Source organism: Ostrea edulis, chromosome 3, assembly GCF_947568905.1.
Source record: "Ostrea edulis chromosome 3, xbOstEdul1.1, whole genome shotgun sequence".
Lineage (NCBI taxonomy): Eukaryota > Metazoa > Mollusca > Bivalvia > Ostreida > Ostreidae > Ostrea > Ostrea edulis.
The window spans coordinates 16,777,057-16,792,473 of record NC_079166.1 but is presented as its reverse complement, the minus strand read 5'-3'; the positions used below and the strand labels follow the sequence as shown (position 1 = coordinate 16,792,473).

Here is a 15,417-nt window from a genome sequence, read left to right as displayed (position 1 = left end):
ATGTGTAAAAAGCAATTTTAGATAGGTCAGTTTCATGGACAATGTCTGGTTAAAGATTTGAACTCTTCTCGTGCTATCATTTTCGTTATTAGGGTACAAAAATGAGTAATCAAATATTGGCACTAATCTTTACAGTTATGTATAAATGCAGGTGTCCATAATCCGTATCACTCTGTGAATTGTCTGTTTCATGTTAAAAAATATTTCAAATTTCACTATCATTCAAGTTATAGTGTGATCCATTCACATGTAGAAATTTTTGCAATGCAATTGCTTTCATCTTCAGAGAAATATGTATAACATTGCCATGCGCATCTGCAATGAACAATGCCTTCCCGTATCCATTTGAATAGAATCGGGAAGAAAGAGACAAAAATATTCCTGAGCCTTTGTGTGTTTGTGATATCTTTTTCTTGTTTCCTGTGAAACCGGGATAAATGTTATTGAAACAATTTCAGATAGACTTAATTTTTCTAATGCAACTTTCACTTAAACTTGATTTTTTTTTAGGCATTATAAAGTATTATATATCATTTGGTATGTCTTAGTAAATTTGCAGTCACCAAACTTTCCTTAAAATCAAAACATATGAATATTCAACATATTACACGACCATTCCGTACGATAAATTAAAGAATATACTTTAAGATAGCATAAATAGTTGCTTCGTCACCATCAATAGAAAAAGAAAATATTCATTTCTATACCAGTGATCCGTTATTCAAAAATTACTATACTAAACACCACTCTGATTCTAACCACAAATATTTTGAAGTTGCTATTAAAAGAATGCTGGAGTTCATGATTGACAATATCTTCGTGGTCTTTGGTGATCAGTTCTCCAACAGTCTGTTAGAATTCCCATGGTCACGAATTGTGTTTCTGTTTTGCCTTACCTGTTTTATACTCTTGTGAGTAAACTATATTCAAAAGACTCTACATGATGAGAAAAATATGTAGCTATGGTTTTCAACTGAATATTTAGACACATCGACACTGTTTTATCTATTCATAATTATCATTTTTATTCATATGCTGATTCTTAAAACGCAAAATGTTCATTCTAACTTTTAGGTCGGATCATCATTAATGACCCTTTCAACGCAACATGTAGTTTCCATGGAAACCAGCCCATGTATCGAGAATCATCCAGGGCAGAATCCGCGTATTCCCCATTTACAGTCGAGTCATAACAACCCCTGAACCACCAACCTTCCCGAAATTTTTTGACACAGTCATAACCGACATTGTTTTGGTCGCGTGTAGAAAATTTCGCTGCATTGAATTCAGTCAAGTAGTCCCCTGCAACACAAGAATGAATCAAATGTAATTGCGAAAATTGAATATTGTATATCAAATTGTACTCACTCTGTCAGTTCTGATTTTTAATTCTTATAGTTATAAATATATGATATCCAACAATGACTAAGTACACATGATCCACACACACACACACACACACACACACACACACACACACACACACACTTTTTTGCGGTGTATATATTTAGTTAGTCATGGGCGACTCAATCTGTTCTACTTGTGTACTATGGAATCATTATGACTTCGTTTAGGCTCAATATTCGCGATAAAACTTCTACAGAGTAAAACATTTATATAATTTCTTTTCAACATAATGAAAGACAACATGAAGATTTCTAACAGTGGTTAATTTCATGTACCATATAGAGACTATAGCGACTAGAAAATTGAGAACGGGTCTAGAGGAAAGGGGTACTTCTAGAAACACCAATTTGATCATGTGCAGAGTAATAAGCATCGCCTGTTTAACAAATATACGAAAGCAAAATCACAATGAAACCATAAGAAATGGATATCGTCCGCTACGATATTTGATTTTTCTCTCCATATTCTGTAATTACTACATACAGATCTGTCTTTTGGGCACGACGTGATATACAGACTTACCCGCTATTCCCGAGTAGCCCGACACAAGTAAATGATATTTCTCTGCCTCATTCCCGTAAAAGAATGACGAATAATCTGCATAAGCACTTCTACCATCGAATCCTCGAAGGTGAACCCGGAGTGTCTGTTTCTCCTCTGCCAAAGCATGGATAGCGTCATTTCCTGATTGACAAAAGGTAGTACACATTTTAGGCTTTAAAATAGACCAAGAAAACTTGATCATAAATTTTCCTAACTAGATCGTATAATCTTATTCGCACCTTTCAGATGGACACTTAAGTGGTAAATTTCAAAATATCTTTTTAAAGAAGTAATTAATCAATCTTTTAAAGAGTGTTTCAATTTCGTAAGTATATGGCTTATCTAGCTTGGACTAGGTGCAAAATGAAAACAAAGTTATCAAAGTTACACCAGCTATTACACAGAATAACAATTCAAAGTTCTTCAAAGTTCTGATATTCACCCCCTCATGAAGGTGTCAAGATAACAGACAGTGATCAATCTCATAAATCCTATAAAACATACCAAATTCAAAGTAGAACAAACAAGAACCACTAGGCACTACCCATAAATAAAAGGTTTTATCATTGCGCATTAATATATCGGCTACGTAAAAATAAGCCAGAACTAGTCATACGTATATTAATATGAATGAAACTGATTATTATTAACTTTTGTATTCCATATAGCAGTTAGAAGATTGGTCATTGTTTGTCACCGTCATCTTTTCATTTAAAGCGTGTTTAGCAGTTATGTATTTTAGTTCAGTGTTATTGTAAATATGTTTTGTTTTTCGGATGAGAACACAAAAACCGAGGTCCCGTGTCGCAGCAGGTGCGGCACGATAAAGATCCCTCCCTGTTCAATGGCCATAAGCGCCGAGCATAGGCCTGCATTTTGCAGCCCTTCACAGGCAGTAGTGACGTCTCCATATGAGTGAAATATTATCGAAAGGGACGTAAAACAATATTCAATCAATCAATCAAGCAATCAATGTTTTACTGTAAAACAACAACACAGCTTACGGATGCCATCAAATCTACCCACAATGTTAGAGACCGTTATACGTCACTAAAATCACACTTAATCATTCAAATAATTAAATAATAAAAGGATAGCCAAGTTTAGGGACAGACTAGAGATAGGATCACGTGCCTAGGAGACTGTTATCAAAATTTTGGTCTTTGAAAACAACAACAGAAAGTAGTAAAAGAGTGAAAATGTTATAGGATTTACCAGTGACTCAGAAGAGTAGTATAACCTTACCAATCCAATAGTTAGTCGAAGGATCACCAAATCCCTGCTTGTATTCCTTCCACGTCCGGTTAAAATTTGTAGATCCATCCTGTCTCCGCTGAATGGCCTACAAGAAAATTTCACTTTGATATTATATTCAATGTTAGATATCCCTTCTTCCCTTTTGGATTATTTAGAGGCATCCAAACCACGGTTGCTATAACCATTATGTTCTTACGAGTTTCATATTCTTTTAGGGGACAGATAGATGACTTATAGCTTACAATCATTTATTTCATTCAATCATTATAGGGTGCGTTATTTCTATTCCATAAATGTCATTTGTTAGGGTCATACACAACCTCATCCAGCACCATAGGAAATCAACACTTGTAGTTAACACATTCAAATTCAGATTCGTGATTCCTTATTCCGACTTTGACTAATTATTTGGGATTAGTTTTGTTTAACCCAAATATGCACTATAATTACACTGTTATGATTAATTGTCCTGTGATAATTACACTGTTATGATAAATTGTTCTGTGACAATTACACTGTTATGATTTTAATTGTCCTGTGATAATTACACTGTTATGATTAATTGTCCTGTGATAATTAAACTGTTATGATTAATTGTCCTGTGATAATTACACTGTTATGATTAATTGTCCTGTGATAACTACACTGTTATGATTAATTGTCCTGTGATAATTACACTGTTATGATTAATTGTCCTGTGATAATTATACTGTTATGATTAATTGTCCTGTGATAATTACACTGTTATGATTAATATTCCTGTGATAATTACACTGTTATGATTAATTGCCCTGTGATAACTACACTGTTTTGATTAATTATCCTGTGATAATGACACTGTTATGATTATTGTCATGTGACAATTATACTGTCATGATTAATTGTCCTGTGATAATTACACTGTTATGATTAATTGTCCTGTGATAATTACACTGCTATGATTAATTGTCCTGTGATAACTACACTGTTATGATTAATTGTCCTGTGATAATTACACTGCTATGATTAATTGTCCTGTGATAATAATACTGTTATGATTAATTGCCCTGTGATAATTACACTGTTATGATTAATTTACCTGTAATAACTTCACTGTTATGCTTAATTGTCCTGTGATAATTACATTGTTACGATTAATTGTCCTGTGATAATTACACTGTTATGATTAATTGTCTAGTGATAATTTCATTGTTATGATTAATTGTCTTGTGATAATTACACAGTTATGATTAATTGTCCTGTGCGATTACACTACCTGTTATCAATAATTATATTGAGATAAATACATTGTTATGATTAATTGTCCTGTGATAATTACAATGTTATGATTAATTGTCCTGCGATAATTACACTGTTATGATTAATTGTCCTGTGATAATTACACTGTTATGATTAATTGTGCTGTGTGATTACACTACCTGTTATCAATAATTATATTGAGATAAATACATTGTTATGATTAATTGTCCTGTGATAATTACACTGTTATGATTAATTGTCCTGTGATAATTACACTGTTATGATTAATTGTCCTCTGATAATTACACTGTTATGATTAATTGTCCTGTGATAATTACACTGCTATGATTAATTGTCCTGTGATAATTACACGGTTATGATTAATTGTCCTGTGATAATTACACTGCTATGATTAATTGTCCTGTGATAAATACACTGTTATGATTAATTGTCCTGTGATAATTACACGATTTTGATTAATTGTCCTGTGATAATTACACTATTATGATTAATTATCCTGTGATAACTACACTGTTATGATTAATTGTCCTGTGATAATTGCACTGTTATGATTAATTGTCCTGTGATAATTACATTGTTATGATTAATTGTCCTGTGATAATTACACTGTTATGATTAATTGTGCCTTGATAATTACACTGTTATGATTAATTGTCCTGTGATAATTACACTGTTATGATTAATTGTCCTGTGATAATTACACTCTTATAATTAATTATCCTGTGATAATTACACTACCTGTTATCAATAATTATATTGAGATAATTATATTGTTATGATTAATTGTCCTGTGATAATTGCACTGTTATGATTAATTGTCCTGTGATAATTACACTGCTATGATTAATTGCCCTGTGATAATTACACTGTTATGATTAATTGTCCTGTGATAATTACATTGTTATGATTAATTGTCCTGTGATAATTACACTGTTATGATTAATTGTGCTTTGATAATTACACTGTTATGATTAATGTCCTGTGATAATTACACTGCTATGATTAATTGTCCTGTGATAATTACACTGTTATGATTAATTGTCCTGTGATTATTACACTGTTTTGATTAATTGTCCTGTGATAATTACACTGCTATGATTAATATTCCTGTGATAATTACACTGTTATGATTAATTGTGCTTTGATAATTACACTGTTATGATTAATGACCTGTGATAACTACACTGTTATGATTAATATTCCTGTGATAATTACACTGTTATGATTAATTGTCCTGTGATAATTACACTGCTATGATTAATATTCCTGTGATAATTACACTGTTATGATTAATTGTCCTGTGATAATTACACTGTTATGAATAATTGTCCTGTGATAATTACACTGTTATGATTAATATTCCTGTGATAATTACACTGTTATGATTAATTGTCCTGTGATAATTACACTGTTATGATTAATGTCCTGTGATAATTACACTGTTATGATTAATTGTCCTGTGATAATTACACTGTTATGATTAATATTCCTGTGATAATTACACTGTTATGATTAATTGTCCTGTGATAATTACACTGTTATGATTAATGTCCTGTGATAATTACACTGTTATGGTTAATATTCCTGTGATAATTACACTGTTATGATTAATTGTCCTGTGATAATTACACTGTTATGATTAATTGTCCTGTGATAACTACACTGTTATGATTAATTGTCCTGTGATAATTACACTGTTATGATTAATTGCCCTGTGATAATTTCACTGTTGTGATTAATTGTTCTGTGATAATTACACTGTTATGATTAATTGTCCTGTGATAATTACACTGTTATGATTAATTGTCCTGTGATAATTGCACTGTTATGATTAATTGTCCTGTGATAATTACACTGTTATGATTAATTGTGCTTTGATAATTACACTGTTATGATTAATTGTCCTGTGATAATTACACTGTTATGATTAATTGTCCTGTGATAATTACACTGTTATGATTAATTGTCCTGTGATAATTACACTGTTATGATGAATTGTTCTGTGATAATTATGCTACATGTTATTAATAATCATATAGTGATAATTACACTGCTATGATTAATTGTCCTGTGATAATTACACTGCCTGTTATCAATAACAAAAATAAAGTGTTACGTGATATTCAACTGACGTCACGGGAAATTACCAGAATTTACGGTAGCTCAGTCACAGTCAACATATGGGTATTATCGTTTCGGTGTTTAACCGTAACAAGTGTAATGATACCTGTGAATTTGAGGTGTAATTTCACCCCATGATTATTGTACATTTTACTATGGAAGCCCTTAACCTAGTTGCGCAATTACTCGCGTTAAGATAACAGATCTTTAAGCGTATTACTACACCATTTGCACAGAACAGTACGAAACAATTCTTGCACGGAATGGTGAACGTGTTGCACTGAACGTTGAGTGGTTTGCATGGAACACTGAGCGGTTTGCATGGAACACTGAGCGGTTTGCATGGAACGCTGAGCACAAACTGCTGACCATTTCGTAGGCGTGGCTTGCACGCTTTATGAACGGTCCGCGCTAAACGGTAGGCATGGCCTGCACGGTTTTATTTTTTCGGCATTATTTGGTTCTCCCAGGTACTAGTTTAAACATGAAATAATTTCAAAATAATGGTAACATTCTAGATATTAAAAACTGTTAAGAAATAAAGATAATTGTCCATTTTAAAGTGATTGCTCACGTACGACACGGTAAATTCCATTGTTACGTATTAGCTGAATGTCTTATGAACACGTTGGGATAAAACAAATGAATATTTCTACGCTTTGGATATAAAAGAAATATATGTAAAAATTGTATCAAACTGGTATAAGTGGTTATTTATGCGTGGGGGAAATTTACACTAATTACACGGTCATTTAAAAAGTGCTTAAATTTCCCCCACGCGTATACTTATAGATATTTAATTTGATATATGCTATATTTAGTTAACGCGTATAACCCCCACGCGTAATGTTGGATGTTGAGAAATGCGTACTTAATCTCGAGTGTAAATAGCCACGGTTACAGTATTGATTATTCAACTTTTATTCAACAATTGCTCTTTTCACTTAATTCAAATTGAAAATGAATTGGTCCCGTCTGTTTTGCTATTTTTCTACATTCAATCTGAGTATCGTTAAAATGCATGAGCAATTTGTATATCCCAGGCCTTTTCCCAAAGACAGATCCTAAATAAGAATTTTGCATATGTGTATGACAAAAAAAAAAAAAACACAATCAAAGTATGACTGAAATAGATTGAGAAATAAATATATAAAAGAATAAAACATAATTACTAGCGACAGTGATGCAAGAGTTGATGCTTATAATTGAATTCATTACAAATTAAAGAAAATTAGTTTAAACTGTGCATGTAAAAAATACTGACTTTGTATGTTAGAATAACGGAAAAAGTAAATTGTCAAAAAAGTTGGGAGAGCAGACCAGCCCAGCATCCCTGCCCACCCCAACCCCCTGTATACGTGCCTGAAACAACATATCAATTCGTGTTGAAAGAAAGGTGCATGAAATGCATATCTGCATTTCATTAAATTCCAAAGGAGCTCGAATTTATGTTTTCCCTATTAATTATTTTGTATGCAAGATTCGTTCCCGAATTTAGAATTATGCTTTCAGTCAGAGCAGAAATTAATTCATTTTGAAGTACATCTAGTTTGAATGCAAATGTGGGGTTCCTTCTTTTAATTTCATCAGACACATTAGAACCCCCTCCCCCAAACTATGCAGCTTTGTTTTTATTGATATCTAAATCTGCATATGAATCCGGATGTAAATTATAATGTTTTTTCGTGACCATCGATACTATAAAATGTTTATATTCTTGCCTTTTGCATATCCTACTAATTGACACTGTATCATATCAAACAAAACCTCAACACGAATTTTATTGATTTATGAATACTGACATCTTATTGGATACATTTAAATTTGAAATTTCGACGTACAGCGGTATGTCTATTTTCAGAATATATCCATTGCGCGAGATCTACGAAATGAAAATATTTATGAATAAATTGCACTCAAGCCTGAAAGTAATCATTATGGCATGTTACAGAAACGGTAAAACACACATATGCTATAGTCCTGCAATGCATGCATGCGATTTTTCTGAATACATGTATTTATGTATTCGTGAATGAAGTCCCTACGCTTAAAACTATCTTGGCCTTTATGCATTTTGTTTTGTGATTTTGGTTTACCATTCCTTACACTGTGTAAATGAAGGAAAACTTGGTAAAGGGTGCAATTCTACACCATACAATTAGTATGCATGCATGTGTTCAAAAGCAAAATGTACATGTAATAACCAGACATGTATCGTCATTTTTCATTGGGGGGGGGGGGGGGGGGGTACAATAGGGGAAAAAATGGAAAATTGGATTCTTCAAAATTTCTTGCCATCCAAAATGATAATTAAAAAAGATGAACGAAAACATCAATAAAATAAAACAAAAAACCCTAACGAACCAAGATGTTTTATCCTATTTTCAAAGCCCTAATGTGGGAGTGAAGGGTTAAAAGAGTATTTTACTTTGACTGCCTCAATAATTTCCCCCTACACTTCATTTTCTTCCATCGTTGGGGGTGGGATAGGGTGGTTAGCGTCCTTTACTATGAGTGCCTCATAAGATCTTCATTTTCTTAATTGGTGGTGGCGTGTGTCTTACTATTATATCAGAACTTTCAAGCTGGAGTCAAGATGGGGCGGGGGGTGTCACCCAATATGTCTTTTATGGATATTGTTATCAATGGTGGGGAACAAACAGTCTTGTCCCCTCCCCTTGATTCTATTTGCTTGATAACGACGCATAATATCATAAACTCAATTACATTTTGCATTAGTACAATTTGCGTCAAGTTCAACGCAGAATGTAACAACGCAAAATGGCATAGATATATAAGATCAATTGAGCGCCAAATTAGCATAAAATTAGCATAAAATGAAGTAATTGAAAATAACATTATTTAAAGATATGTTAATTTTTTAATTATTGTGTGCTTTAAATGAATCAAATAAATCTATATTATCAATTAATGAGAGCAATATTGAGTTACTGTACTCTTATATTGAATTAACAATATCGTTTGTCTTAATAGGAGCGCGATTATTACAAGATCATCGTTTGAATCTCTCTCTCTCTCTCTCTCTCTCTCTCTCTCTCTCTCTCTCTCTCTCTCTCTCTCTCTCATCCCATACACGTGTACAGTGTGACGTATATGCAAATTATAATGATTTCCTGATTTATAAATCTGCAATACTCAGTAAATCATACGGTATAAGGATTCATGCACAATACAGGGTAAATATTATACTCTGATACTTCCCCTAATTGAAGATAGCTGATCGGCACACGCTAAGTGTGTCGCAGTCTGTGCAATGGGCAATGTTGTTTACTGTTGGAATACAAATTGAGTGTGTCGTTTTGTTTCATGGGTTATGCTAATAAAGGGAGTTTTACTACTACTTTAAATATTTTCGACAAGTGTACACGTACATCTGCAGTCCTTTACAGATATTACGAGTAGACCCAGGTAAATATTCGTCCGCATTCGATGCTTTTTCATGACAAACATACATGACAATGTCTTCTTTATACATACAGTAGCATTTATGTATTTGCATTTTGCTTGAAGTACGTGTGAATGGTACATATTTTATACCCTTTGTTTATTCCATTTCATCAGTAGATAATATATGAAATATTTCCCCGCGTTTTATGTATAGTTTTGACATATTTATTGCAAATGTACGCACATTCACGTAAAGAAAAGGCATTCTATATCTATTCATCCAAAGCGTTTAGAATGATTTACTACTGTACGTTATGTTTATTATAATTTTGAGCACTGCGTGGTGTTTCAAAACGTGATTTCATTTCTTCTTGATGTCCTATAAAGTATCGGAGAGTTACGTGTTATCTGTCGAAGCTACCTGCACAGGTAAATCGAAAACACTGATGTGAAGTGAAGCGTAGCAAAACTCGTCCCCTTATATACCATGCGAACCCTGATACATATAACAATAGAATATCCAACTAATATGGCGGATTAGCAGAGAAATATGGCGGACATATAGAATTATACTATATTTATTAATTCATGTCAGCTTTAAGTGATAAGCTGTGTACGTGAACAACGTTCTGTGTATGACAGATCCACAGAGGATGACCACTCTCCCTAGGCACCTGATTCCGCCTCTGGTATATGACAGATCCACAGAGGATGACCACTCTCCCTAGGCACCTGATCCCGACTCTGGTATATGACAGATCCACAGAGGATGGCCACTCTCCATAGGCACCTGATCCCGACTCTGGTATATGACAGATCCACAGAGGATGACCACTCTCCCTAGGCACCCGAGCCCCCCTCTGGTATATGCAAGGATCTGTGTTTGCCAAACTCTCTAATTTGTATTGCTTATGGGAGTTAGGAGATTGATCACTTTTCGCCATCTTCACCTTTCATTAATCACTGTTCGTTATATTCAGCTATCAAGTATTCTTCTCATTAACCATCCCTATTTAGTGATTCCGAACACATAGTTATCAAGAATTAAATGAGAATCGTCGATAATTTAAAAAAAAGTTTTACAATGTCCTAGAATATATAAGCTATTGTAGTAATTAATAACACTCACCGTCCAACCCCCTCCTTTGACACTCATGTCACAGTACACAGATTTCACTTCAGAGTTCACACGGATTTGATACACACCATTTTTTCCCTTTGTTTGGGGATCGCCTTTTAAAATATCCATGCAGCTTCCTTTGAAACCTGCCATATAATATTCATTAATAATTAATATTTTCGTCAAATTCATCAGTGATATAATTAAGTGCCTGTCTATTAAAGTTTTCTGAGAAATTACAAGATGCAACGAAACTTCAGCAATAATGTGCTAAATACAGTTCTTGTAGAAAAATCATTTTGTACTTTTTCTACCTCTTTAAGACTGTACGAGTACTTTCGAAAAGGAATTGGAAATGTGAAAACATGCACGGATCCTAAGATGTAATGCAATATATATGCCTAGCTATAAAATGGTTTGCGGTTCTTCAAATTTGACTTTGATCTGGTATTCAAAAATATAAAAGTTTATTCAAGGCAATAATGATTTCACTGCAATACATCAACAAATTGAAACCGATCATTATTCTCGTCATAAGTCTTAAACTCTCTAGAGTTATCGGACATTATTAAACTATACATGAAGAATACTTCAATAACTGATAATTGACGATATTGGCAAAACTTTCAATGAATTTGATAAAGACTATAAATACATCATACTCAACCTCACGATTCCCATACTTCGTAGTTACTCTCATTGTGATTGGCAATCATGATTCAATTTTTTTTTTACAGAGAACATCGAATCTCATTGCTTTCTGACGTAAATCGCTTAACATCAGATATCCCACTTTGTCAAGATACATTACTTTAGGAACAGACGTTGCAGTGTCGATAAGGAAATAAAATGTTAGGAACAGACGTTGCACTGTGTCGATAAGGATATAAAATGCTATTAAAGGAGCACAACAATATTCATATCACTTGGATGTGGTGTTTAATTTTTCTCATCTGATTCAATATACAAGAGCTTGTTCTGCGTATGATCAGTTTTTATATTGAGGAAGTCTACTGACAAACATGTTGATGGTGCAGGGGTATCAACAGTCTTGTTTCAAGTCAGCACTTTTCAAATGTTGTGGTCGTTATAACAATTAATTTACCAATATAACCTATGATTGGGTCAAATATTTTTCGACGTGTTTCATACCGACAGTTAAACCTTGGTTTTCACGCTGATTTTGACTACGGATAATTCCGTTTACTTGATCAAGATATAGGACTCATCCCGGGTGTGACCGGTCGAAAGAGGATGCTTGCTCCTCCTAGACAGATGACCACACCTCTGGTGTGTCCAGAGGTCCGTGTTTGCCCAACTATTATTTTATATTGCTTATGAGATTTATGAGATTGATCACTATTCGTTATCTTCACGTTTGTTTGTTTTTGTTTTTTTGTCATAGATATTAACATCAAACTAACAACACAGCATGATGACAAACAGGAGTGCTTCAGTTATTCCATTGTTAACTCCAAATATTTGTGTAGCACTAATATTGTGTTTTCAGGAGGCGTGTTTGCTGTATTCTTAATTCTGTATGTTTATAGGATTTATGAGATATATCACCGTTGCTTACCTTCATTTGTTCATTATCAACAGAGACGCATTTAAAAACTCTGTGATGTATAGATTGTGCCTTCTAAATAATACAGTCAATATTTTACCAAGTTTTACTTGGCTTATCCATGACGGACTATGATTAAGCAACAAAATACAGAAATGGTGAGAATCGAAGTAATAATTTGATATTTCATCATGATGACACTTTATGATCAAAAGAAAAAAAGATAGCGAACGCGGAATGATATAATAAATTCCATAAAGAACACAACATTTAGAAGAGGGCAAACACAGACCCTCAAAGCAGAAAATAAATTCTGCTTGATCAGAAAACAACCAATAGCTAATAAAGGAACACAAATCGTGTCCATGGGAATCTCGGCAGACCAACACTTAAGTTATTTCCTTATTTTAGTATGTAATTCAATTTAACATTATGAGATAAGAATCTTGGAATTATATGATCGTTTCTAGAAACAACAATGTAATCTTGAAAATATTTGTATTGATATTAACATCATTTCATATTTACCTTTTGTTTGTTCGTCGTGGCCATTTCTTCTCTCTGCAAGACCCTTTTCCACTGTTTCATTTATTGATAGTGAAAGGTTCATCAAAGTTGCATCAAACATCTGAAAACGCTCGTTATAATGAATTCTAAAAACATCTACGTCTCCTTTATTGACAGCATTTTGCAGGGTGTCATTCAACATCGCCAACTGTTTTTTAATTTCAATATTATCGGATGAAAGTTCGTGGTTTGCGTTTTGGATGGTTGACGTCTGTTTTCTAGCAAGTGACAGCCCCATCTCCATTAGGCGTTCGAGCGTCTCCGTTGTCATATTCCTTTTTGATCTTACCGTCACTATTTCATCATTAAGCTTATTCCTTGTCTCCTGTATTTTACGGTCTGCCTCAATCATAGTCTTTAATTTGTAGTTGAATTCCAAATAGTCTGCTTCCCATTCTGTTAACAGAATAGGTATCGTAGTCAAATCAAGGTTATGGATGCTTTTCCGTGGATTTTTGTCCTCGTGATTAATCGCATCTTTAAGGATGTTCAAATCAAGTCTTAGTTGGTCATTTTCTTTCTCTATTAAGCGATCTTTTTCGGTGATAGTCTGCATTATTGCAGTGACATCACTGATATTTCTCATTAGTGCTTGGTTGGTTTTTTTGTTGTCTTCTGCATCCATCACTAAATCTTTGATGTTTTGTAGCATTGTTAATCTGAACTGACTTTCACGTATCAGCATGTCATGAAGAACGCTTGGTTGGATTAACAAGGATGAATTATCCCTGTCTCCGAAAGTGGTTTCCAAGAGCGCCTGGGCACTAAATATTCCGTGTAGATAAAGAAAACAGCTCACCATTACAAACTTCATAATTTTATCTTCAGTTTTCATTTCAAAACACTATGAACAAATGGTTGCTGAACTGAAACAAACACCTTGTCTGCAATGAAGAATTAGAGTACTGTGTATTCAACTAACCAATCAAACACAAACCATTGTTAACATATTCATGAAATGCAGTCAAATTTATGAGCTAAACGGGAGCCATATGACTGATTAACAGCACGTTGTAAATCCGATATAATCATCTGTAATCATGGGGAAAATCTTATGTATATACTCTATATATAAAGACAGTAATTTAAATCCAGTAATTGAAACACTTATGTTCTATATCTGTATGAAGATTGGGTAAGTTGATGTGAAATAATCAGAATCAAAATCAAAGGCACAACAGGTACCCTTTCCTCGATATTTCTTTTTTGATGTTAATTGGACGCAGCAAGATAAATTATTTCGCAATCACACCGAGTTCACAGTTACAGTAGATTTCACATTATTGGTATCGCCATTTTATGTATGATGTTAATTGGACGTGGCAGGAGATAGCATTTCGCAATCTCTCCAAGTAGCCGTTGAATTTGTATTCCTCGTATTTGTTTTGATATATGAAAATTTGAACTGGAACATATATTATTTATCTTATTGGATATTTTCATTTATAACTGTCACGATTTTAAACTGTACTTTTTCACAAATCACTTTTGATGCATGAAACTCAGAATGTTTAGATGATCAGTAGACCCTGTTGTCCAAACTCTTAATTTTGTGTTCCTAATTTAGCAGTTATAAAGTTGAGCACTGTTTGTTATCTTTATCTCGTTATCTTGAAAACCTTAACAATGTGTAAAGTTGTTTTTGTTTTTGTTTCTGGGAATAGGCGACTTGTGAAAAAATTGAAATAGTTTATTCCTTTTTATGTGTACAGATATAGAGCGTTTCAAAATCAAAGACAAATACCCCAAGGACACTCGAGTTTTCAATCAGACAGACAGCGTTTAATCTGCCATTTTTCGCAATTTATAGTTGACGAGACTTACATGCGGTAAATATAATTCACGCCGTCATAAATGTAGCATAGAACAAAGTGAAATAGTTTAATTCAACTACGACGGCTAACTTAAGACAGAATGGTAAAAGCATTTTAAAAATAAATTCATTTCCACGAAATACAATTCGATCCCAACAAATTCATTTCGTTCCCAAGATATTCATATTTGTTCCCACGAAATGAAGTGTCATGCATACATGTGTTTCACATTTTGTGTTAACCTTAAGCTGTTGTAAGTGAAACATTCTCAAACAAGGTGTAAGACAGCATAACGACGTGTCAACAACAGACACACTATTAGGGTACATAACAGCATGATGCCTAAGATAACA

The 15,417-nt window shown here is 33.5% G+C and overlaps 1 protein-coding gene across 1 annotated transcript; it reads right to left on the bottom strand.

The window, feature by feature from the left end:
* Positions 1–1,037: 1,037 nt before the first annotated feature.
* Positions 1,038–13,972, bottom strand: LOC125676963 (angiopoietin-1-like). The gene is made up of 5 exons (XM_048914854.2): positions 13,212–13,972; positions 11,126–11,262; positions 3,196–3,292; positions 1,930–2,091; positions 1,038–1,302 (listed from the first exon to the last, which is right to left on the bottom strand). The coding sequence occupies exons 1-5, from the start codon at positions 13,933–13,935 to the stop codon at positions 1,064–1,066; spliced, it is 1,359 nt and encodes a 452-aa protein (XP_048770811.2). The 5' UTR covers positions 13,936–13,972; the 3' UTR covers positions 1,038–1,063.
* Between the last annotated feature and the right edge of the window lie 1,445 nt (positions 13,973–15,417).

Excerpts from the sequence above, each read along its gene's own strand:
- LOC125676963 (XM_048914854.2), bottom strand. The coding sequence starts at position 13,935 with ATGCTGATACGTGAAAGTCAGTTCAGATTAACAATGCTACAAAACATC. Across the intron at positions 3,293-11,125 it reads TCAAAGGAGGGGGTTGGACG|GCCATTCAGCGGAGACAGGA; the intron begins GTGAGTGTTATT and ends ATTTTCTTGTAG. Across the intron at positions 1,303-1,929 it reads GGGCTACTCGGGAATAGCGG|GGGACTACTTGACTGAATTC; the intron begins GTAAGTCTGTAT and ends CTTGTGTTGCAG.